Genomic DNA, 25,689 nt, shown 5'->3' with positions numbered 1-25,689 from the left:
TAGATTCATCAGCAACAGGGACTGCGTCTCTCTGATTTCCTCCAGTTCCCTACCTCCCTCCTCTTGGCAGAGCCTCTGGCCCTTGGGAGAGGCTCAGGGAATGCACTCTAAATCTGAGAGAATAGCGATAAGGGCCTCAGAGTCATTTCTGGGAATCAGGTGAGCTGCGAGAAAGCCTGATTACCTCAGTGTTTAGGCAATAATGAAAGTAAAATTTGATCATATGAAGCTTCATCCCGTGGGCCTCAACTGGGCAGACTTGTTTTCTATATTTTAAGATAAGAGACAGTGTAGCGGTTAGGAGCATGTACTTGGGAGTCAGAACCCTGGGTCTGAATTCAGACTCTGCCATGATCCTAGTTGTGTGACCTTGGGCAAGTTATATAACCACTCTGTGCCTCAGCTCCCTCATCTGGACCTTGAAATAATAGTAGTACCTGCTTCATTGCATTGCCATGAGGACTAAATGAATTACTGTATGTAAGGTGTGTAGAACCGAGGCTGGCGTTTCATAATCAATCACTATATAGGTATTTGGTAATATGGTTTAAATTGCTTTTTAAAAAAATAAGCTTAAAAAGTGAGTCAGCATGAAGAAAAGTGCTTGGTGATTGACAGTACAAGGAAAAGGTGGACCAAACGCAGAAACCTCAAGGCCAGGAGGGGTGGGGCTGTGGGCTTAGTGGAGTTAGAAGTACCTGGGCTCAAATCTGGTCCCCACCAGCACCCGTGTGCCTCAGCACTTGCTTTCGGCTCTCGGGTTCTCAGCTTCCCAGAGTTGCCAGATCACCAAAAACCAGTCTGTTTGACCAGCAGATGATCAATTTTTTTCTTTTAAGTGGTAGTTTTCCCTCTGGCCTTGCCCTTGACATTCTATAAACAAACAGATATTCCTGATCAACCCGCCCCCCCCCCCCTTCTCCCTGCTTCTACTGCCGTTGCCCCAGCAACTGCCCAGTGGTTCCCTGATCCAGTAATGTCCCTCTGCCCCTATCACTACCCTCACCACTGCCCTTGCCCCACGTCTGCCCCTTCTTCTACTTAAAACAACAACAAAATATTACAAATAGGGCCCCCAGACCCTTTCTAGGGTTTCATGGTGTCAAAACTATTTTCATAATACTGTTAAGGCATTATTTGCCTTTTCTACCTCACTCTTTCAAGAGTAGGTTTCAAGAGTAGGGTTTTTCCAGAGGCTATGTGACCCCTGATATTACAACAGATGTATGCAGAAACAGATAGGAGAATCCAGCGATCTCCCATTAAGCCAGACATTAAAAAGATTTGCAAAAGACTAAAACAGCCAGTCTTCCCTACAGTTTTTGTTTTGGAAAAGTTAGTTTTTACAAAACTGTGTTATTTCTGTTAATATATGATGAGATGAATGTTAATTTAGATAACTGGTAAATATATATATTAAAAAATTTTTTTAATGTTTATTTAGTTTTGAGAAAGAGAGAGACCGAGCGCAAGCAGGGGAGCAGCAGAGAGAGAGGGAGACCCAGAATCCGAAGCAGCCTCCAGGCTCCAAGCTGTCAGCCCAGAGACCAAGGCAGAGCTGAAACCCATGAATAGTGAGATCAGACCTGAGCTGAAGTTGGATGCTCAACCGACTGAGCCACCCAGGCGCCCCTAAATATATATACTTAAACAGACAAATGAACAAATCATCCTTTTAATGTCGTAGCAAATAGAGAAGACGTTGGGCTTTTATGGGCTTGGGCCCTGCCCCTTGCCTGGGCAGCAAAAAGCCTGCAGCAAATCACCCCAGCCAGATTTAATGTATTTTTCTGACGGCCTCTGGCAGGGGCAAAACTGAAATATCTACAAAAATCCTCAGGAATTTAGAGGATTGATTTTCATCCGGTTTTCCTGGAGTCCAGTCTCCCTAGAGGGAGGTAATAATGCCTTCTCTTTCTTTGCAAGATTGTTTCTCAGGATTAAATGAAATAATATCCCTAAAGCACCCGAGCATGACACTTCACAAACAGTTCTCGGCACAGCTGAGTTTGCTGGGATGGGCTCAGGGGCCTCGTGGCTGCTTGGAGGCTTGGCACAGAGCAAGGGTCCTCACTGCAGCCAGACAACCAAGGCAAAGGATTTGAAGTCTCCAAACCTGGGTTTGAGTCAAGACTCTACCACTTTAGGAGCAAGTTACACTCAACTGATTCTCAGCTGAATGAATGTGAAAAGCACTTCATAAACCATAAATAGGATCAGCACAGGGAGGATCACAGAGCCACGGGTTTAGGTCTGGAACTTTGGGAGAGGTGGTCCTAGGTCTGTATATTTCCACATCTGAATGCCGGGTAGAAGGGCAGAATCTACTGAGGGAGTGCTTTGAAGCAGGTCTAAGAGTCTCCATCTCCTGTGGCTTCTCATCCTCAAGCCTGTCTTGGGTTTTAAGATACCCTTTTATGCCACTTGAGGCCCAGATATCCCAAGTAGACCTGTGTGTCTAGGAATGTACCCTCTTTGTCCTATCTCTGGGCACTAACACTATCTAGAACTGTCAATGAGAATTCCAAAGGACTAATTCACAGTGAGATACTGTTTCCCCCAAGACTTTTCCAGTAATCATAATGGCTATTGAGCAATAAGAGGGTTCTTTGGTCAAAGTTAAAGAAGTGTCTTTTTTGCAAGATTTATCAGAGCTTTCAATATGCCAATACGTACTGTCAATCTCTGAGGGAATGCGGAAATGTATATGTGATGTTTCCCAAAAATGTTTGACCATGGAAACCTTATTCCAGGACTATCACCCAGGATTAGTTTACTGTGCAACACACTTTGGGAAATGCCACACTAAGCTTCCTGTCTCACTCCTCCTGAGTGTCTTTTGCTTCTTACAGGGGCTGATGTGCTGGCGTTTTGGTTAGCAAACTACAGCATGAGGGCAAAATCTGGCCCTGTGTTGGTAAATACGATTTTATTGGAACACAGCCCTGCCCATGTACCTATACATTGTCTATAATTGCTTTCACACCACAAAAGCAAAATTGAGGCTCATGAGAGAGAACACGTAGCTCACAAAGCCTAAAATATTTACTATCTGGCCCTCTACAGAAAAAGTTTGCTGACCTCTGCTGAAGCATTGCTCAACTGGGTTAGGTATAACTTCTGGAGAAGCAGCACCAGAAGAGACGTGAAGCCACACTATGAATGCTACATATGGCACATCTGCTTGGAGGGCCAGGTTAATGCAAAGATAAGTGATTTCAAGCATCATTTTATATTTTAAAACTGGACATACCGTGGAGTAGAATGCAAATTTTGCATAAATTTCAAAAATAAAATACTTCGAAGAAATTTCTCAGGCCTTAGGCTAGCTAGCACTGCTTCCCTGTATCAGTACACCCTCCCCGACCACCCCAATCCCTCGTACCTAACCAAAATGTTTATGTTTCTCCATTCCAAGGGGAATTTGGGTGATGTTTGAGAAATGCTGTTTTGTTGGGAAACCAAAACAAAGTTGATGTTTGTGTGTCAGCCAACGATGAGTGAAGGCGTTCACACTACCTATGGTATGCCGGCAGGTGAGGCAGGCTGTATCTAAGAGCTCTTTTACCATATCTCACAGAATCAGTACACCAAAAAGGCACATGCAGGCTTCTGAGTTTTGGGGTCAGTCCTGGGCTTGAGTCCTGGATCCCCCACTTAGTACCTTTATGACCCTGGGGAAGCAACTTTACTTACTCGAGCCTTCATTTCCTTAGCATAAAATGGTGATTAACATGCAGTAAAGTGTTCTGAACAAGGTAAGAACTTAGTAAGTGTTAACTACTAACATGTCAGCTAAATTTCCTGAATACGTAAAGAGCTCTGAAAAATCAAGAAAAAAATAGTCAAAACCAGTTGCAAAGTGGGCAAAGCGCATGGACGTTTTACAGAGAAGGAAATACAGTTTTTAAACAGAAAAGATGCAACTTCACTCATAAGAGAAATGAGAACACAACTCAAATGAGTTACTGTTTTTCACCTGCTGGATGGTAAAGGTTGACAAATTTGATAACATTCTGTTGGTGAGAGTGGGGAAAGAAATATACTCATGCAGTGTTGATGATACTGCAAATTGTTACCACCAAATGCTTATGCTTAGACATAATTCCACTTCCAGGAATTTAAACTATAGAAATAGATGCACATTCTAAATAGGTGAACAAGGATGTTTTCTAGAACATTTTGCATTTTAAATGTCCATGAATGAGGAACTAGTTAAATAAAATAAAATTACACACCGTGGAATACTGTATAGCTATCAAAGAGAATAAGGCAGCTCTATGTGTATGGATATGGAATGAGCTCAAGGCATGTTACGTGAAATAAGAAATGGGGCAAGAGAGCAGTGTAGGGCGTTACTACTATTGGTGTAGTTATAAACATATGCATAGATAACATAAGCATATATGCTCATATATGTACAGGGTCTCTCTGAACTAGTTCATACATTAGCCTATGAGGCCTTACATAATCTAACCTACCCCTTGGCATCATGTTGACTCCTCTGACTCATCTCCCCTGTGCTCCACTGCACCTGCACTGGCCACCTTGCTTTTCTGGAACACTCCAGGCACCCACCTACCTTAGGGCTGTGCAGTGGGTGTCAACGAAGTTATCCTCCTTGCTTTTCTGGAACACTCTAGGTACCTGCCTGCCTTAGGGCTTTGTAGTGGGTGTCAAGGAGGTTATCCTCAATGTCTACAGGGCTCACTTCTTCCCTCCTTCAAGACGTTGTTCAATCCTTACCTTCCCAGTGAGGCCTGCACTGACCACCCTAATTAAAATGACATCCCTCACCCTGTTTCCTCTTACCCTACTCTCCTTTTTCTTTAGTCCACAGTGCTTATCGCCTTCTAACATTCTATTATTCTGTGTGCTTAGGTACTATGTTTACGGTTTATGGTCTGTTTCTCCCAAGTAACGTAGGTATATACTCTACGAAGGGTAGGGATCTTTGTTGTTTAGTGATACAGACCAAGCATGTGTCACCTAGTAGGTGCTCGGTGACTATTTGCTGAATAAGAGAATGGAAAGATGCACAAGAACTGGTGATGGTCCCACAGTGGGGGAACTGGGGTATGGGAGGTAGGGATGGGAAGGAGACTTACTTTTCAGTATATACTCTTTTGTTCTTTGTACCACGTGCTTGTGTTAACTGGTAAAAATGTAATACAGATTTTTACCTCAACCAACAGGATCCTAGAAGTGTAAGTAACAAGCTGGACCTAGCCCCTTTATCTGACATATGATGGTCCAGGTACAGAGGAGTTAGGTAATTTGGCTGAGGTTACAAAGCCAGGATTTAAATCCACATTTCCTACTCCAGGGCCCCAGCTCTTTTATTATCATTTTCTTAATGTTTATTCATTTATTTTTGAGGGAGAGCATGCACATGAGCAGGGGAGAGGCTGAGAGAGAAGAAGAAAGGATCCCAAGCAGGCTCCATGCAGTCAGCACAGAGCCTTACGTGGGGCTCGAGCCCATGAACCGTGAGATCATTACCTGAAATCAAGAGTCAGATGCTTGACTGAGCCACCCTGACACCCCAAGAGCAATAGCTCATAAGCATCATGCCACAGAACCTCTTGATTTGGGACTCTAATCAGCCAATTTAATGTAGTATGATAAATGCTAAGCTGAGGTGTTCCAAAGGTGAAGGTTTTCCTCTGACATTTCCCATTACAGTGAACTCCAAGGGAGAGTCTCGGTTCTTTTGATATATGAGATTTTGGCTCTATTGTGCATGGCTTGAAATAAAGGGGTATACTGGGCTTCTGGGCTTGGGGATGCATTATGAGAACCTCACGTCAAAATAAAGTATTAATCTCAGTCCCTTGGTAGTTGGAAAACAATGTTCCTGAACCCTGCACTCCTAGATATTTTATCTTCTAAAGCACCCAAGGGGTCTGGAGGATCTGCTGGATGCTTGGGGGTGAGGGGGAGATTTGAGGGCACTTGGCCTTGTCAAAGAATAATGGGAGTATTCCCAGGAGCTATCAGAGGCTGGCTGCTGAGCTTCTGGAACAGCCCTGGCTGGTGGGAGGCTTTCTGAGCCCGGGCCAGGTGGCGGACCCGTCGCCGCTGCTGTAGCCAGTAGAGCATCTCCACCTTGTCATGCTTCATCTTGTCCAAGTACCGCCGCCCCTTAAAGGTCACCGGCTCACCAAAAACTAACTCAATCTCCTCCAGGAGGGAAGCCAGAGGGGTCTGCACTAGACTGATCTTTCTGTGTAGGTGGCTGCGGAACCGATTCTCCTCCAGGAAGCGACTCAGGTCCATGTCAGTCTTTTGGAAGAAGCGGTTGGGGTCAGAGGCTTGTCGCTCAAACCATTCCAGTTTCCCCATCAACATTTCCCGCAGCTGAATGGGTTTCAGGGCTTGCTCCCAGGCACTCACCAACGAAGGCAGCTGCCTCAGACGAGCGTTGGAGCTGTACTTGATGGCCATGTCCAGCCGATCCTTGTCCGGGACCTCAAGCATGGACCACAGCCGCTCCAGACGCTTCTGCAGATTCAGGATTTTGTAGGGTTCTCCCAGGGGGCCGCTCCTCTTAGTTCCTAGCCTGTGCCCCAGCACGGTGTTCCAGTCCCACTCCCCTGGCACAAAGTCTGGTTCTTCATCTTCCTGCAAGGGAGGTGGGCGCCGAATCTTTATGGACTCTCTGACAGGGGCCTTGACCTCCACAGGAACATCCTCTTCATACATTTGGAAGATGACGTGGAGGAAATCCGTCTCCTGGCTGGTGAGGTACTTGAAGTAGTCACTCACAGACAAGGTGGTTTTCCACCAGTTCACCCGTGAGGCTTTGTTTGACCACTTCTCCCAGCCTTTGCTTGCTTGCAGTGATGTGAGGGAGGATATCTTATCAGAGGTGGACTGTAACATGTTTGCTCTCTGGGAATAAAGTCCAGCTAACTTGGGATTGATGATGTGATACTGTTTTTCTTGATGTAGAAAGGCCGAGGACAGATACGTTGACCAGTCTTTATTGGCTGCAGGCTCAATGAGGGGTCCCTGGTCAAAAGAGAAGTGGTCAAGAGAGACACGGCTCATCAACTCCTTGTAGACCTCCCTGATGTTATTGCCAACAAAGCAACCAACATCCATTTCCTCCATAAGTTTGGGTTCTAGTTCACCAGCCAGGTGGTTGTATAGAACTCCGGCCCTGTCAATGTGGAAGGAGTCCAAAAAGTTTCTCTCAGAGACCTGCACAGCAGCTGCTTGGACCACAACCTGATTTCCTAGCTTCAAAGTAACAGTCACCGGCTGTGGTTGAAATGGAAGGGATTTGGGGCACTGGAGGCCCCACTGCCCAGTGGCTTCTTCCTCTTCGAGGCCCTTCAACATTCTCTGCAGCTCCTCCAGGCGATGTGCTGCAGCTGGGCGGCGGGTCAGGGCCCCTACGAGTGGGGGCAGGCCTGTGTCCAGTGATGAGTAGTGAGTCCTCTCCAATTTCATGTTATTTATCATCTGCTTCAGGTCCTCAGCCACCGTGTCCCCTGCCAGCTCTGGTTTGCTCTCTGGAGCCAGGACCAACGGGGTTAAGGGGCGAGGGGGGAGTGGAGGGACGCCCAATTCATCTGCTAGCTTCCAGCCCTCCCGCAGAGAGGGCATGGACTGGCCCCTCTGGAACTGGGAGCAGAGGGGCAAGTGGGAGGTAGGGGGAGCCCCGCTGGTGGGAGTCACAGAGTACCTGGGCGGTGACACAATCTGTGCGGAACTGAAGTCGCTTTCTCTCTTCTTCTGCACGGAGGACAGCCATTGGAGAGGCTTCTTCTTCTTCAGTTGCGGGATGGACTTCAGTTCCTTCAGTGGATCCAGTTCAGGCTCACTGAGAAACTCCCGCGGGCGGCTGAGTTGGATGAGATAGTTCAGGTTGAGGGTGCAGCACGGTACTTGGGCGAAGCCGGAGCTGTGAAGCAATGGGCTAGGGAAAAGCTTGAAAGCCCCAGTAGAGCCTGCAGGGCGCAGCTTGTGCATGCCGCGGTGGGCCTGCTCTATCTTCAGCAGGGTGAGGAAGTCGGCGAGCAAGCAATGATAGACCTCAGGGCTGGTAAGAAAGATTGTGCAGTCCTTGGCGAGCCTGGCGGTCAAACGGGTGAGCGTGGCGGATTCAGTGAAGACACTTGCGGGGGTCGACATGGTGTTCAGCAGGTGCAGGTAGTGTAGGAAAAGCTGCTCACTGCTGAGCAGCACGTAGACCTGGAGTCGCTTTCGCAGTCTCTGGTTGTTCAAGTGGTTCAGACTAGGTTCGGTGGGAGGCTCCTGCCAGCTGCACTTGAGCTCGTCCAGGATGACCTGAGTGAAACGGAGACGACCTTCGGTAGGCACGCGCACCGCCAGCCCACTATTGGCCAGCCGCTCGGCCACCTGGCGGCACAGAGACTCCGCCGTCAGCCGTGAGACCGGCAAGGGCAGCAGCATCGGCACCTCCGGCGGAAGGCGCTTCTGAGATTCTGAGCATGTCGCCTTGCGGGGGAAGAGCGACAGCGGACACAGCAACCGGTGGTAAAACCGCTGGAGCTCGGGGTCCGGCTTATAGGGCTCCATTTTAGCGCTGGCGGCACAGGAGGTCTGGCCAGAAGAGCGCCGGAGGATACTAAGGCAACCAGGGGTCACTAAGGCAACCAGGGGGTCGGATGGCCCGAGTGCGCCTGCGCAGCCGGTGAGTGCCAAAGCTAGACGTGCGGGAGGGGTGTTACGTGCGCGCGCACCAGGAGGCGGGGCAAAATGTGACTTCCGAGGCCCCGCCTCTCCGCGACGCAGTTGGAGGTTTGCATCTGAGACCTCCAGCAGTTCAGGTCTTCTGGCAGGTGACTGGGTCCGGGATGGCTTCGGACTCCGGGGACCGCGGGACCGCCTGCACGGTGAGGGTCGAGGCCTCGTGTGGGAGCCTCTCTGGGCAGAGAGCCTCGGACCCCGGGGTTAACGCAGGAAGAAGGGAAAGAGTAGGCACTTGGGGCGGGGCCTGGGACCTCCCCGGAAAACCGCTTCGAGACTTGCGGGGCTCTTGGCGTTGACGTTGGAGGGTTGGGGTGTTGGCCCGGAACGATCATGACTGATAATGAGGGCGCTTGAGGAGGGGTCACGTGAAGACGTTTTCCTAGGCCTTCGGGGCGGCCACAGGGGAGGTAATGAAGCAGGGTCACGCAGAAGGGGTCCCCAGCTCTCATCTGCGCGTCCCTGACGCCCTTGCAGCTGGAGTTCGCGGTGCAGATGACTTGTGAGAGCTGCGTGGACGCGGTGCGCACGTCCCTACAAGGGGTGGCAGGTAAGAGCCAGAAAAACTGCGGACAGTCTTGAGGCCTCTGGAAGGAGCCGGCAAGTCTCTTGGACCAACCCTACTCCCATTTACAGGTGTAGAAATTGAGACCCAGTGACAGGAAGGAATGTTCTTAGAGTCATACGGAGATGCAGAGGCAGAGCCTAGAGTACAGATCTCAAGCCTGCCCTGCCAGAGCCCTCTACCAGCCCTGACACACTGGTATTGTGCATCTCAGGTGCCCAGGGAATGAGGAGCTAGGCAGAGGATAGACAGCCCCACCTACAGAGGGCGTTCCCTGGATACGGCGGCGGCTCTTGCCTGCCCAACAGCATAATCTTGACAACGCAAACAGCAGCCTTGGCCGTGTTCCATCCCAGGCAGCTCCTGATTCTTATAAGCCAGTTAACTGGTCTGGAGGTGACCTTGCACAACAGAAATATCTGAGAGGGCAAAGGCACTGGGAACTGCCTTCCTTTGATTCTGTTAAATGTTCATCCAGTCGTTCAGCAGGTATGGACCAGACACTGGGGGCTTTTCAGGGAGAAGTGTTCACAAATGTTTCAGACACAGTCTGCCCTCAGGTAATGATAAGCATGGAAGCCTTGCTCATGGAAGAGCAGTTCTGAGAGGAGATGAATGAGATGGGTTCTGAAGCTAGGGCAGTGATGGCACTTAGCCTGTATAGGGCAGCAGTAGTGGGTAAGGGTATGTGCTCTCGAGTCAGAATGTTTGTGGTCAGATCTCCTCTTTGCCACTGAACGGCACTTAGACTTCATGCATGTCACTACTTGGGCCTGTTTCTTCAGCATTTAAATGGCCATAAGCTACTCTTCAGGACTGTCATGAAGAATAAGTTAGTTAATACATGTAAAGCACTTTAGAAAAATCTTTGGCATGTAGTGAGAGCTCACTAAATCTTGGAAATTATGAGAGGAAGGGCTTAGAGGTGGCAATCTGATTGGGCAGAGGCATTCGGGGACAGATATTGAAGCAGAGGGAGAGAGAGAGAGAGAGAGAGAGAGAGAGAGAGAGAGAGAGATTTTCCCTCTCTGGGAGGCCTGGGGCTTTGGAGAAGAGGGTTCTGCTCTTCTCGTAAATAAGTGGGAGAAGCTCCAAGCCCAAGGCTCACTTCCTTGAACCCTTGTAACACGTCCTAGAGTTCCCTGTGGTCTTATGTTTTCTTTCTTACTAGGCTTTGAGCTAAACAAGGGATGGCCTGGCCTCCCTCTGCACCAGCTGCACTGAATCTTGCTCAGCTGGGGAGCCAGCCTTCTTGGTTCAGACCAAGGTCAAGAGTTGAGGAAGTGCATAGTTACAGGGAGCTTCCCACTGGGGCCCTCCCACTTGAGAAGCAGAGAATCAGCTCTTAGGAGACCCCAGAAGAGGAACCCACTTGCATGGAAGCCAGTCCATCAGAAAGTCTTGTCTGCTGTATATCTAAAATATATTCAGAAGTTAGCCTCTCTTTTTCCATACATTGGCCTTCACACCAATCCAGGTCACCTTAGCTCTCCCTGAACCACACAAGAACCTCATCTTTGTGCTCCCTGTTGCCTCTGTAGCCCCCTCCAATAGCTTTTCCATACAAAAGCCAAGGTGATTTTTAAAATTGTGACTTAGATGATATCACTGCCCAACTTAAAATCCTCCAGAAGTAATAATGTTTGAGAGCGTCCCATGGGCCAAGCACTGCTCATTTAGGCCTTTAATATTTCTCTGAAGAAGGTAGTAGTATCTCCATTTGCAGATGAACAAACCGAATAGAAAACTCGACAGAAAGGTTGAGTAACTTGGCTAAGGCCACACATCTAGTATGTGGCAGACTCAGAATTTCAACTCCAGAGGCCACATTCTTTTTTTTTTTTTTAACGTTTGTTTATTTTTGAGACAGAGACAGAGCATGAACAGGGGAGGGGCAGAGAGAGAGGGAGACACAGAATCCGAAACAGGCTCCAGGCTCTGAGCTGTCAGCACAGAGCCCGACGCGGGGCTCGAACTCACGGACCGTGAGATCATGACCTGAGCCGAAGGCAGACGCTTAACCCACTGAGCCATCCAGGCGCCCCCAGAGTCCACATTCTTAACCACTATACACTGTGGCTTCTCCCAGTGGCCTCCCGTTGCATTAAAATTAAAATCCAGATTCTTTCCTTTTGGGCCTTGCTTGACTGGTCTCCACTTACAGCTTCATATCTAACTATTCACTTACTTACTTAATTTATTTATTAGAGACAGAGAATATGCATGAGCAGGGAAGGACCAGAGGGAGAGAGAGAATCTTAAGCAGGTTCCATGCCCAGTGCGGAGCCCAAAGCAGGACTAAATCTCATGACCCTGAGATCATGACCTGAGCCAAAATCAAGAATTGGATGCTTAACCAACTGAGCCACCCTGGCACCCTGTATCTGTTTACTCTCAGCTCTAGCCACATTGGCCTTCCTCTCTTCTTAGAACATGTCATTGTTGTTCCTGCCTCAAGGTCTTTGCCAGCGTTGTTCCCTCTGTTGGAATACTCTTACCTGACTACATTCAGGCCTTCACTTAGAGGTTCAAGGAGACCTTCCTTGACCAGTCTAAGTGGCTTGCCCCGCATTTGTTCCCTATCACCTGTTTTCATTGATCGCGCTTTTCACTATCTGAAACTCTGTTATGTGTGTATTGGGCATTTGTGGCCCTGCACTGGAACACGTGCCATTTCATGGGTCAGAGATGTGACCTGACCTGTTCCCTGTTTATTTGCACTGCCTGGAACATGGCACGTGGCAGGTGCTTAGTGTATGCTGGTCAGTTAAGGCAAATAAAAAAGTTTCTCACCCTGTGTGCTTATCTGAGCCCCAGGAGCCTCAGAACATCAGCCTTAGGGGGCTCAACCTTACTTTCTGTGGGGCAAGGGGACCAAACATCAGCTTTGGGGCTGGACAGGCTGCCTTCCAAGCCAGTGGTGACCCCCTCCTGGCCTCATCTCCTCACCTGCCAGATGAGGACAGTATCATCATCCTGATGTGTGTCAGACAGAGCACAGCTCTTGGCATACCCTGGAGTCAGACCACAAGAGTTCCCCCATTACCCTCCCTGTACCCCCTTTGCAGCCATTGGCATCCAAAGGCATCTCTAAGTGGACCCAGAGCGCCCAACGCTTCACAGCTACCTGGTGGCTCAGGATAAAATTTTGTTTGAAGTGAGGGCCAGTTTGGTAATTGGAGGATTTTCTTCTCACAGAGTCACCCTGTACTTGCAGGAGAGGGGATGCATGTGTTCGTCTGATGTCTTACAAATTCTGCCCCTCCCCCGCTCCCCCAACAGTGTCGCTGCTGCTGCAGGGGATCCGAAGACACGAGCCTGTGAGAGAGATTCCTGTCTCTTAGGTGCTGCCTCTCCCTGATGGCATTTCCCAGTTTTGCCCCCTGGGCTGTTATTCCCATCTCTGCCTGATGGTTAATCCACAGGGAGTCTGGCTTCGGAGTCTGGCTTCCCCCACAGCCTGTGAGCTCCCTGAGGACAAGGACCAGCGCTCTTCCTGACCCTGGCCTCCTCCGTGCCTAGCACACATTTGTTGAAAGAATATGGAGGAGGGAAACCAAAGATGAAGGGAAAACCAGTAGTCCGTGTAGACTTCAGTTCACAGGGCACCAGCTCAAAAGGGTGAAATGGCTTATTTAACCTTTGTTCTCTGGATGGCCCACGGCTCCCCTGGGCTTTACCCTGCAGAGCAATGGACACATTTACTAAGTTGAAAGCAGAATGGTGGAAGTCCTGCAGGTGAAAGCTGCATTATAGTTCCCAACCCATCACCCGTGTGCTGGCTAAGGGTTTGAGAGCTCTCTGAAAAGGCTTGGGAGGGCCAAATATCTGAATGAAAGAGAAGCCCCTTCTCTTCCTTCTTTGAGTCGGCTCAGTGGCCCTCAAAGCTAGGCGTGGGTCGATCATCCCGCAGTCTGTGTGTACATAGGGTCACTTCAGGGATTTGGAGGGCACCTGAGACACACTGACTTTGGAGGCTGACCCCTGTGGACCACACAGAGCTCCTGCACTCACAGGGGACTGTAAGCAGTGCAGCGTGAGTTACTTGGGGGAAAAGGGAGCTCCTACAGGAGGACAGAGGAGGGGCTGCTTCTCAGGGTGAGCGGAGTGTCTGGGCAGGTTTCCAGAGCTAGGCTGCCTGAGATGAATTCCAGTTCCCTGATCTACTACACCGTGCATTTGAGCAAGGTTCTTAAGTCTCTGCAGTTTTCTCATCTGTAAAACAGGGATGTTAATACCCACCTCGCAGGGTGACTTGAGTATCAAATGAGCTAATATGGGTAGAGTATAAAAAGCCCACAGTACATGTGTGGAAATGTTAGCTCTCATGATGATGGTGATAGCACCCCCCCCTTTTATTTATTTTATTTTATTTTATTTTATTTTATTTTATTTTATTTTATTTTAGGGAGGGAGCACATGTGCATGCAGTAGGGAGGGGCAGAGGGAGAGAAAGAGAGAGAATCTCAAGCAGGCTCCACTCTCAGCACAGAGCCCAATGCAGGGCTCAATCTCTTGACCCTGGGATCATGACCTGATCCAAAATCAAGAGTTGGACACTCAACCGACTGAGCCACCCAGGTGCCCCAGCCCCCCGCCCTTTTAAATTAATTTACTTTGAGAGAGAGGAAGAGAACAGGAGCAGGGGCAGAGTGAGAACGAGAGAGAGAACCCCAAGCAGGCTCCGTGCTGTCAGTGTGGAGCCTGACATGGGGCTCGATGTCACGAAATGTGAGATTTTGAGCTGAGCCCACACCAAGAGTCTGACATTTAACCACCCAGCCCCCCCTTTTAGGTGTGTGTGACAGTTTTGTTGATATGTAATTCAGATATCCTAAAATACACCCATTTTAAGTATACAATTCAGTGGTTTTTAATATGATCAGGGTTATGCAGCCATCACCACTATCAATTGTACATTTCATCCCCTCATGAAGGAATTGTACACTTTGGCGATCACCCTCCTATTCCCCCACCCCCCAATCTGTTGTCTCTATAGGTTTTCCTATTTTGGACGTTTTGTCCATAACGGCATCATCTAATGTGTGGTCTTCTGTGACTGGTTCTCACTTAACATGATATTTTCTAGGTGCATCCCTGTGGTAGCATTATCAGCCCTTTGATTCCTTTTTATCTCTTTATGGTTGAGAAATATTCCATTGTATTGATGCACATTTCCTTTTTTTTTTTTTTTTTTAATGTTTGTTTAGTTTTGAGATAGTACCAGCGGAGGAGGGACGGGGTTGGGGGGGGGGGCGGTGGGACAGCGGATCCGAAGCAGGCTCCACGCTGACAGAAGTGAGCCTGATGTGGGGCTCGAACCCATGAACCATGAGATCATGACCTGAGCCTAAGTTGGACGCTCAATCGGCTGAGCCACACGGGCGCCCCTGGATGCACATTCATCAGTTGATGGGCATGTGGGTTGTTTTCTCCTCTGGGCTATCATAAATAATGAAATACTGATGGCCCACTTTTATGAAAACATCTTAAGTAATTACCTGTGTTTCTTAAGTTACAAATAACTCCTGGCTTATAACAGGGACACACAATAACCCTGGAGGTTGCGTGGCATTATCCCCACTTTATTTATAAAGACACAGACTCAGAGAGGTTGAGGGCCTTTAACAGCCAGCAGGCAGCTTCCCAGCTTGCCTCCAGCCGTGGGGAGGTTGGTGAAGATGAGGATGGGGTGTCAGCCCTCTGCTGCCCGTGCCCCCCCTCTCCCCACAGGTGTCCAGAGTGTGGAGGTTCAGTTGGAGAACCAGATGGTCCTGGTGCAGACCACCCTGCCCAGCCAGGAGGTGCAGGCCCTTTTAGAAGGCACAGGGCGGCAGGCGGTGCTCAAGGGCATGGGCAGTGGCCTATTGCGTGAGTAGCCGCTACAGCCCTGGCCTTGGCTTCTCTGGGAGGGAGGGGGCTGGTACACATCTAAACGGTAGGATTTGGGGGTTGGGGGTTCAGGTGGCCTTGGGGAAGGCATGAGAGTTATGCGGGGCTCTCTCCTTGCCCTTTTTGAGCTGATGAAGGTGTGGGGCTGAGGTGGCGAGCCAGCCCAGGTGTCTTGATACCTTGCAGAGAATCTGGGGGCAGCAGTTGCCATTCTGGAGGGGCCTGGCCCTGTGCAAGGGGTGGTGCGCTTCCTACAGCTGACCCCTGAGCGCTGCCTCATCGAGGGGACCATTGATGGCCTGGAGCCTGGGCCGCACGGACTCCACGTCCATCAGTTTGGGGACCTCACAGGGAACTGCAGCAGGTAAGTTATCTGTAACTTCCCCGGTGGCATCTTCATTCCCCCAGTTGTGCACCCACTCCGTGCAGAGGCTGTGTTCGGCCGTCTACACAGGCTTTCACACTTGTTCCTCACAAGTCCTGTAAGGCATATACACACACACCCAGTCTACAGATGAGGAAACTGAGGCTCAGTCAAAGGCCCCAGGGCACGTACATGGTAGGGTGGGATTTGAACCTTGATATTCCTGCTCGTAGCCACCTTACTGCCTCTGAGAAGGAAGTAACTCCTACTAGACACAGAAAGGCAGGTCTTCATGTCATGGTGTTTGTCATGCTGTGATGCCATTAGTTGCTTACTCATCTGTGTCTCCCCCAAAAGTTTATTGAGGGCAGAACCCACATCTGATTCTTCTCAGTGCCCTCAACCCAGAGCCTGGTACGGAGTAAGTCTGTTTGCTGAGTGAGTAGGTGAAATAAATAGGATGGCCTGCGAGCCACTGTTTTGCTGCCCTCCTGCTTACCTTTTGTTCTTAGCTGTGGAGACCACTTTAACCCTGATGGAGCATCTCATGGGGGCCCCGAGGACTCTGACCGGGTAAGTGTCCATCTGGGTGAAGTTTAGGCTGCAGGGGGGGCCCGAGGCCTCAGGCAGGGCAGGTTGCTCCTGGGGCGTTAGCAGACAATTCCATTTTGGTGGGGTCCCCTCATTTTATTTTGTTCCAATTTAGAAACATTGACCCTCCCTGTGGTTGAGGCCTGACCCCAAGAGCTCACAGTCTGGTGAGGGAGACCCTTGAGGACCCCATGGTTGCAGAGCAGTGAGATGACCCTTGCAGGAGTCTGCGGGAGGCCCCGGGAGCCCAGGGCAAGCACCCGATCCGGCCTGAACCCAAGGACATGGGCAGTAGGAGAAAGCTTTCTGGAGAACTGAAGGTGTGGAAGTTGAAGATTTTGCCTGAACTAAAAAGGCCATTTCTGATGGTGCAACTCCCAGCTTGGAGTTTTGTTTTTCACCAGAGAATTGTTTCCCGTCGGCAGTGAGTTCTATGCTGCCTTGGTTTTTGCTTATCTGAGTATTGCTTGTTCTGTTAGTTATTCCACAGTTTCCTGTAAGTTAACTCAGGTTTTTCCTTAGGTAAATTGGGTTATTTTTTTATTTTTTATTATTTTTTAATTTTTGTTAATGTTTATTCAGTTTTGAGAGACAGAGGCAGAGCATGAGCGGGGAAGGGGCAGAGAGAGAGGGAGACACAGAATCTGAAGCAGGCTCCAGGCTCTGAACTGTCGGCACAGAGCCTGACGTGGGGCTCGAACTCACGGACCGTGAGATCATGACCTGAGCCGAAGCCGGACGCTCAACCGACTGAGCCACCCAGGCACCCCAGATTGGGTTATTTTAAATGCTATAATCTATCATGGAAGGTTTCAAACATTCCAAAGGAGAGAAACTTGTCCTAAACTCCCGTGTCCCTATCACCCAGTTTCAACAGTGACCAATTCATGGCCAGTGTTTTTTTTTTTTTTAATGTTTATTTTTGAGAGACAGAGACAGAGACAGAGCATGAGTCGGGGAGGGGCAGAGAGCAAGGGAAACACAGAATCTGAAGCAGGCTCCAGGCTCCAGGTTGTCAGCACAGAGCCCGACATGGGGCTTGAACTCACAAACGGTGTGATCATGACCTGAGCCGAAGTCAGACGCTTAACCGACTGAGCCACCCAGGTGCCCCATGACCAGTCATTTTTCATCTACACCTCCAGCCTTTCTCCACCATTATTTTGAAGCAAATCAAGACATCATTTCATGTAATTAAGGTCGGTTTATTTTTAACAAGAAACCTAATACTGCCACAGAGAATGGAAAACCAGTACTTGTAGCCATAAGAGCAGGGTCATTGCAAAAATGACCATTGGAGGCCAACTAAACGTTAGTGCAGTCCTGCTGGGTTCTGGCCTGCAAGGTCTGAGAACTGAGGAAGGCCTGCTTTTTCTCCTTTATGTGGAGATTAGTGAATGTTAGAGAAGGGGTTGAAGACTGAATTAAACCTTTGTCCTGGGTGTCATCCAGGATGATTGCCCTCACTCAGGGATTTAATGTTTCCTAACACCCGGTCACATCTCCTTCACTTCTGGGGTATGTGTTCCCTCTGTACTCGGAGATTCAGTACCAGGGCAGGCTCTGGGGCCTGGTCCCTCTCCCGGGACCTGGCAGCCCCTCTTTACACCCTCCCAGGACTCACAGGCTTCCTGGATTTGTAATTTCTATCTGATGAAGGTTTGTAGCCTTCTGGCACAGGACAAATGAAGCTATGGTACATGTTTCTTAACTCATGTACCTGATTTCTTGGACTTTTGACAGCTCCCTCACATTTCCAATGGTCAAAAGTTTGACTCCTTTCCCCTCCCACCCTGGGAAGCCAGAGAAGGGTTTCTGTCGGGTCCACTGTGTGGTGCTGTGTTTGTGTCCCGTGTAGCAGTGATCTATCGCTGTGAATCAAATCATTCCCAACTTGGGGGTTTAAAACAACAAGCATTCATCTCCATTTCTCCGGAGCAGGAACATGGGTGCAGCTTAGCTGGGGGCCTCTGGCTTGGGGTGACTATAATCAAGGTGTTGGCTGGGGCTGCAATCATCGCAAGGCTCATGTCACTGTTGGCAGGCCTTGGGTCCTCCCTGGCTGTTGGCCAGAGACATCAGTCCTTTGCCACGTGGGCCTCTTCCTAGGGCAGCTCACAACACGGCAGCTGGGCTTCCCCCAGAGCGAGTACGCAAGAGAGGGCATCCAAGACGGAACCATTCTATCTTTGTAACCTAGCCTCGTAAGTGATGCTAGGTCTAGCACGTGCACAGTGGAAGAACACAGAGGGACGTCAGTACAGGGAAGGTGCATCTTAGAGCACCTCGAGCCTTGCAAGGTGCTGCGCAAGAATTAAGCAGGTGAAGAACAGAGAGTGGGAATGGCAGGCACAGATGGGTGGGGGTGGGGGTGGGGGCGACTCCATAGGCAGAGGCCCTGCGGCATGAACCAACAGGGAGCAGTTGGGAACTGGCAGCCCTATGTCTTTAGGGAGTGGAGACCGGAAGGGTGAGAGACCAGCTTGCAGCCTTGCTGTAGCCCAGGCCCCCTCAGGGCGGGGGATGAGAAGGGGCTGGGGCCAGCTGCTCTACTGTCCACAGGTCCTTGATAGAGATAAAGACTTGAGCAAGAGCTGGGCTGCCAAGGCTGCCATGGTGACTGACAAGTTCCTTTTGGATTTCTGCATCTGCTTTTGCCCAGCTGCAAGTGAATTCAGTGAGGGGGTTTACACCAGAGCCTGGCTGTCCCTTTGCACCTCTCCTAACTGGTCCCCAAGCTGCCTTCCCTTCTCTTGCCTCCCCCCAATCCTTCCTCTTCATGCGCTGTGCTAGAGGTTACCCCAAAGCACAGAGTAACCATGCCATGCCCCTGCCCAAAGCCCTTCTTGGCTCCCCAGCTCCTAAGGGCATAGACCCTGGCCAGCTGCTTGGTGTGACATTCAAGGCCCTGCGGCCCAGTTCTACTTGCCCAAGTGCAGGGGCAGGAGTGGACCGTGCTGCTGGGTCATGCCTCTTGAGCCGTATTGCTAGGCTGCTTGCTCTCTCAGCCCAATCCTGAAGATGCTCCTCAAGGCTCAGTATCACCTCCCCTTCCTTGATCTTTCTGCCATAAAGGCCCCCACCGCAGGATAACAAAAAGTGCCAGGTGTAAGCAGCAGATGTCTCTCTGGAAAACAAGATAAAGCAGAAGTGGCACTTCTTGCTGCTTGTCACCCCCGTCCCCCAGTGACCTGCTCTGTGACCATTCTTCACAGCAAAGCCATGTGCACCAGCCCGCACAGGCACAGGCACTTGCTTCTGCCTAAAGCGTCCGATTGGGCACAATTTATCTGTACAGACGTGGGCTTCCATGACTTACCAGTAAGGTCCAGTCACCTGCAAACCTACTCACTGCCGTACTAACTCTGTGTTTCATAATCGCTAGTCTGTTCGACGTCTGTCTCCCCACCATGCTTCGAGCTCCTTGAGGGTGAGGACTGCATGTGCACGCTACAGCATGCCAGCAAAGTGTGTCTGATGGAGGAAGTGCTTGGTATATGTGTTAGGACATTTTTTATTACCTTCAAAGGGAAAAGGTAGGCAGAGCCAACTTCTGGGGGAGGGCAGGATAGGCTCCTTGCTCCCTGTGTTTCTTCTCTGTGTTCCTGGAGGCTGGGAGTCAGGGACCAGTGCTGGCTGCTTCCTGTGGTCAGAAAGCCAAACCTGGCCAACTTAAGCCCAGGGGCATTGCATGCAGACCGCCAAGGGCTTAGAGTCAACAAGAGGCTGGAGAACGGGGCTTGTAAAGAAGAAGGAACCAGGCTGGCTTTTGAGGCTGGGTTGCAGGGAGGGTGACAACCTTGTAGGAGAAACAGTCTGGTCCAGTGGGCATGACTTCCTAGGAAGGGGGTCACTGGCCAGGATTTCAGTCCCAGGGAGGGAGCATCTAGTTGCCATCCTGTGTCCTGGGCCATTCCTTATCTTACCAGACTGCACCCAGAGGAGGGCACTGATACTTTTGGGGAAGGGGAATCAGATACTGGGAAGCCAGAAGCTGGCGGCTGTGCCCCATGTGCCCCTCTCCTCACCCCTGTATGTCACCGCAGCACCGAGGAGACCTGGGGAATGTCTGCGCTGACACTGATGGCCGAGCTGTCTTCAGGATAGAGGATAAGCAGCTGAAGGTGAGGTGGAAAAGAGGGTGGGGACCTTTCCTAACAGGTCCACTGTCTGAGGCTGTTATCTGCCCTCAAAGGTGTGGGATGTGATTGGCCGAAGCCTGGTCATCGATGAGGGAGAAGACGACCTGGGCCGGGGTGGCCATCCCTTATCCAAGGTCACAGGGAACTCAGGAGAGAGGTGAGTGATGCCACCCCCGGCAGGAGGCTGTGCTGTGCCAGCGGTGCACGGGCAGCCCTGGAGGAGCCAGACCAGTTTGCAGCACCCGCTCCTGACCACACATTCTTCCTCAGGTTGGCCTGTGGCATCATTGCACGCTCCGCTGGCCTTTTCCAGAACCCCAAGCAGATCTGCTCCTGCGACGGCCTCACCATCTGGGAGGAGCGACACCGGCCCATCGCTGGTGAGGGACGAAAGGAGCCGGCCAAGTCCCTTGCCCACCTCTGAGCACGGCCTCAGCCTCGGACGTGTGACTGTTCTCCCAGCTGAGCACCTCCACTTGCAGAGAGTGGGCAGGGAGGCCCTGCTTGCCCAGTCCCAGGAGAACTCGGGTACAGGGTGTGGGGTTGCTGTGATGGCCCCTTGGCAAATTAAAGTTTTATTTTCATACAGAACGTTGACTTTTGTCCGTGTCCCAACAACGTCCCTTTATGGCCTTGGTGAACACAGTTCCCCTACCTGTCTCCTCCCTTTGAGGACCACCTCCTAGCTTCGGAGCCAAGCAAAACTGGATTCAGATCCACACACTTCCCGAGGGCTGTGTCCTCCTCCCCAGGGTCAGTGCTGGGCCCCAGCACTCCTATTTCTGTCAGGGCAGATCCTGCTTGAGTTCCTCCCTGTGGATGGACCTGTAACATAGGAATACGGGGGCTGCAGGCGGCCCTCTTCTCCCCGCCTTGTCGACTGAGTATCAGAAAAAGACTGTCTGCTGAGGAGAGGGATGAGGCAGACGCACAGGGAGAACCTGAGAGTTGTTGGATAATGCCAGACGCTCCAGGGTCCCCACTCTGGGCCTTTCCTGTGGCCAGCTACTTCCTGACCGGGAGGGGGGGCGGTCAAGAGACACTCCTGGATTTTCCCCATGCAGCGCCCCCTCCCCCCGTTTGAAATTAATCTGGCTTGAGTTGATTTCTTTACTCACAAGTAAAAGACTCTTAATCTAATAAAGTGCTTGGCGCAGAACGTGGCACATGGGAGGTCAAGGGAGCAGTGGCTGTGCATCTGAGGCCAAACGGGGCCCCTGGAAGCTGCCCAGCCAAGCCCCTCCTCTCACAGGGATGGCCAATATCCAAAGACTAATGTGTGGGGCCAGGGTTTCTGGGCCTCCCCACTTACCGTTTTGCCCCCCTACCCTTCCCCCCACTGGACCTTGTCATGCTTGCTCATCCATGACAAAACTGGGGGTTTTTTGACACAGTGGACTGTCAGAATACAAACTTTGCCCCTTACCCTGCCTGCTTGGAACCGGGCAGGCGGTTTTACAGTTAGCTGGCCTTCGCTAAGATGTGCCTGGCTCTGCTCCCACTCCCCCCGGCCTTGCCTGTTGCTCGGTCACGGCTGCTGGCTTTGCCTCCAGCCCCGGCCCTTGAACCCTGCTCTTTCTTGCCCTATGCTGCCAAACCTATGCTTGTTGCTTTCCAGCTCCCTTGATTCCTGGGAACCACCCTTTCAGGCATGGGGCCCGGGCTGTCTCCCCTATTCTCCCTCCAGAGCATTGCAAGAGCTGCTCCTGGATGCTGCCCACAGCCAGCCCCTGGCCTCCTCCCACCTCCCTTCTGGAGTGACAGCTGGAGTTAACCCTTTTATGACTAAACCTCTTAGCAAACTGAAGGGAGCAACACCCCCATTAGCTTTTCTCTCTTCTAAACCTTTTTCCCCCCATCTTCTAAACTCTTAAACATGTAGTGTTCAAACTTTGGTTTAAAACAGAACACTCTTCAAACATCTTGAAGGCCCAACGGTGACACATATGTAGAAGAGCGGCCAAAGATGCTTAGCCCAGACTATAGGCCTTCCCAAAAGTCCTGGGGCTCCTGGGAGAACAGTGTGAAAATCTTTGCCAAATTCCATCATTTTTGTGTGAGCTCTCAATCTCTGCTATGTCCATAAACCATTTGTACTGTCATTTACCAGATACTTTTTAAAAGTTTTATTCAGGGGCCCCTGGGTGGCTCAGTCGGTTGAGCGTCTGACATCGGCTCAGGTCACAATCTCATGGTCCGTGAGTTCGAGCCTCGCGTCGGGCTCTGTGCTGATGGCTCAGAGCCTGGAGCCTGCTTCGGATTCTGTGTCTCCCTCTCTCTCTCTGCTCCTCCCCCGTTCATGCTCTGTCTGCCTCGAAAATAAATGAACATTTAAAAATAAATAAATAAATAAATAAATAAATAAATAAAAATAAAATAAAATAAGAGTTTTATTCACTTTTAAACTTCATTAAAAACGTAATCATATTAGGTAATACCCATATAGTCATTTATTAAGTCCTAGGCTCTTTTCTAAACATTTTACATGCAATACTTCACTTAATCCTCAAGATAATAACTGCACGGCAGCTTCTGTTATTATCCCACGTTACAGATGAGGAAACTGAAGCACAGAGTGGCTATGTAACTTGTGTAAGGTCACACAGTAATGTGGCAGAGTCTAGGTTCAGACTTGTGGTCTGGCTCCAAGTCTATACTCTTAACCACTCTATTCGTGCTCTTGTAAAGTATGGAAAGTAAGATACATTTGTCATAAATAGAAGTTTGCTAGAAAAAGAGCATACATAGCAATTAAAATAAAAATTGTTCATCCACGAACTGCACCAACATTGTGTATAACTCCAGTGGCTTTGCACTGCATTTCAGGGAACCCAGACACTTTTTTTTTTAAATATCTATTTATTTTGAGAGAGAGAGAACACAAGGAGGTGGAGGGGCAGAGAGAGAGGCAAAGAGAGAATCCCAAACAGGCAGTGCAGAGCCCAATGTGGGACTCAAACCCACCAACTGTGAGGTCATGTCCTGAGCTGAAATCAAGTGCTGGATGCCACCCAGGTGCTCCGAACCCAGACACTTCCTTTTGCCTCCTGTTTTGTCAGCCACCATTTTATTATTTTTTCTTCTGCCACAACTTTTTTTCAGTGGCGCCCAGCACCCAACCTCATTAGCCATGTCTTAGGGACCTCTTGTCTCTCCCTCCCTCTTCTCTCTGGGTTTTCCCCTCTGACAATTCCATTCATTCTGGGATTCCACACTGTGGGTTTGGAGAGCTGTGAACATTGAAGGAAACTTCTGTTTTCCCAAGTATGAGAACTTCTCCCCAGCTGAATCCCAGCCCAGGGTCCCCGTTGGAGTCCCTCCTCGGAGCAGTGGCAGACCTCTTCTTGAGGACTCCTGGCTGCAGGTGGTGGTCCTTGGAAGAGATGGGGCTGTTTCCCAAGGCAAGTGCAACTCTGGCTTCTGAAAATCCTTTTCCCTGTTCCTCTTGTCTGTCTTCTCTGACTTTTCCACAACCAGTGGCTCTCAGGTGAGGGCTCTTGTGGTCCTTGGACCAGCAGCATGAGCATCCCCTGGAAAGGTTTGAAATGCAAATTTCAGGGCTTCACTCCAGACTTACTGAATCAGAAACTGTGGGTGAAGCCTGGAGATCTGTTATATTTTATTGTATTTTATTTGTAATTCTTTTTTTTTAAATTTTTTTAATGTTTATTTATTTTTGAGAGAAAGACCGCGAGCAGAGGAGGGGCGGAGAGAGAGAGGGAGACGCAGAATCCAAAGCAGGCTCCAGGCTCTGAGCTGTCAGCACAGAGCCTGATGTGGGGCTGGAACTCCTGAGCCAGATCATGACCTGAGCTGAAGTTGGATGCTTAACCAGGCGCCCCCTGGAGATCTGTTTGTTTTTTTTGTTTTTTGTTTTTTTTTTTTTAATGTTTATTTATTTTTTGAGACCGAGAGAGACAGAGCATGAGCAGGGAAGGGGCAGAGAGAGAGGGAGACACAGAATCGGAAGCAGGCTCCAGGCTCTGAGCTGTCAGCACAGAGCCTGACGCGGGGCTTGAACTCACTGACCGTGAGAACATGACCTGAGCCGAAGTCAGCCACTTAACCGGCTGAGCCACCCACGCGCCCCTCTAGTCTCATCTTTTAAAAAATGGTTGGCTTAGGACTCTCAGAGCAGTATGTCAGCCTGCTGTTCTCTATCGTGATGTAGGAGCAGAGTCCAGGATCATCCTCCAGCCCCCACATACTTCTCAAATTTAAATACATATATGATATCTACTTCCAAGAAGGACTCGGTGTAGCTTAGCCAGAGATAAAGAGGAGATTATACCTAAATACCTAGGTGAGGGAAGCACCATAACAGACAGTGCTCAGCTTTAAGGTGAAGAGGAAAGAACTCAGGGTTCCCAGGGCCTCATTGCCTGCTAATAGCACTAACAATTCTGGTACGAAAGAACTGTCGCTGGGTTTTTGATGCACATTAGTGGTATTGGTGCACTGAAAAGACGATTAGTGGTTACTTTCTAGAAATAAATTACTGTGGGGACACTTGGGTGGCTGAGTCAGTTGAGCGTCCGACTCTTGACTTCGGTTCAGGTCATGATCTCATGGTCCTTGAGTTCAAGCCCTGCATCTACGCTGACAATGTGGAACCAGCTGGGGATTCTCTCACTCTGCCCCTCTCCCACTTGTGCTCCTTCTCTTTCTCTCTCTCTCTCTAAAGAAATAAAAACTTAAAAAAAAATCATTGTGATTGGCTGACAATGCTCCCTAATGTTACCATCCCTATCCTAATCCCTGGAAGCCGTAAATGTGAACTTATGTGAGAAAAGAGTCTTTGCAGATGTGATTAAGTTAAAGATTCTGAGGGGCACCTGGGTGGCTCAGTCGGTTGAGTGCCTGACTTTGGCTCAGGTCATGATCTCATGGTCCATGAGTTCGAGCCCTGCATCAGGCTCTGTGCTGACAGCTCAGAGCCTGGAGACTGCTTCCGATTCCGTGTCCCCCTCTCTCTTTGCTCCTCCCCCACTCGTGCTCTGTCTCTCCCAAAAATGAATAAACATTAAAAAAATTTTTTTAATAAAAAAAAAGATTCTGAGATGTTATAACAGCCACAAGAAACTGATGCAGTTAGGATTCAATTTTATTAAAGTAACACATTTAAAACTTAGTTTTCCTTAAGGCTTTAAGTTCAAATTATAAAACTTACTATTCTATTTATAAATCGAGTAAAATAAAAACTACTCTCTTTACCTTTTTTTTTTTTTTTTGACAAAACTCAGGTTGGATACATTGGGCTCCCTTACATAATCATATCCATTTGCAACATAAGTTCCCTCAAAGTTTTAAAATTGTATTTGTGGGGAGCAGTGCCTGGGTGTCTCAGTCGGTTAAATATCCGATTTCGGTTTGGGTCATCATCTCATCGTTTCTGTGCTGACAGCACAGAGCCT

General features: G+C 49.7%; 2 protein-coding genes across 2 annotated transcripts; one reads left to right on the top strand and one right to left on the bottom strand.

The window, feature by feature from the left end:
- Positions 1-3,861: 3,861 nt before the first annotated feature.
- CCDC87 (coiled-coil domain containing 87) lies at positions 3,862-8,662 on the bottom strand. Its single transcript, XM_019415085.2, is given in 2 exon segments — positions 3,862-6,020; positions 6,022-8,662. Coding segments are annotated over 2 exon segments (2,553 nt in total). The 5' UTR covers positions 8,551-8,662; the 3' UTR covers positions 3,862-5,996.
- Positions 8,663-8,735: 73 nt separating this feature from the next.
- On the top strand, positions 8,736-20,866 carry CCS (copper chaperone for superoxide dismutase). The gene is made up of 8 exons (XM_019415086.2): positions 8,736-8,867; positions 9,199-9,271; positions 15,020-15,157; positions 15,365-15,542; positions 16,055-16,115; positions 20,180-20,257; positions 20,329-20,432; positions 20,546-20,866. Exons 1-8 carry the CDS (start codon positions 8,829-8,831, stop codon positions 20,697-20,699), a joined length of 825 nt encoding a protein of 274 aa, XP_019270631.1. The 5' UTR covers positions 8,736-8,828; the 3' UTR covers positions 20,700-20,866.
- The last annotated feature ends 4,823 nt before the right edge of the window (positions 20,867-25,689 follow it).

This window comes from Panthera pardus, unplaced genomic scaffold (assembly GCF_024362965.1).
Source record: "Panthera pardus isolate Hobbes unplaced genomic scaffold, ASM2436296v1 HiC_scaffold_12, whole genome shotgun sequence".
NCBI classification, from domain to species: domain Eukaryota; kingdom Metazoa; phylum Chordata; class Mammalia; order Carnivora; family Felidae; genus Panthera; species Panthera pardus.
The sequence above is the reverse complement of the archived record's forward strand: the minus strand, read 5'-3'. Positions and strand labels throughout refer to the sequence as shown.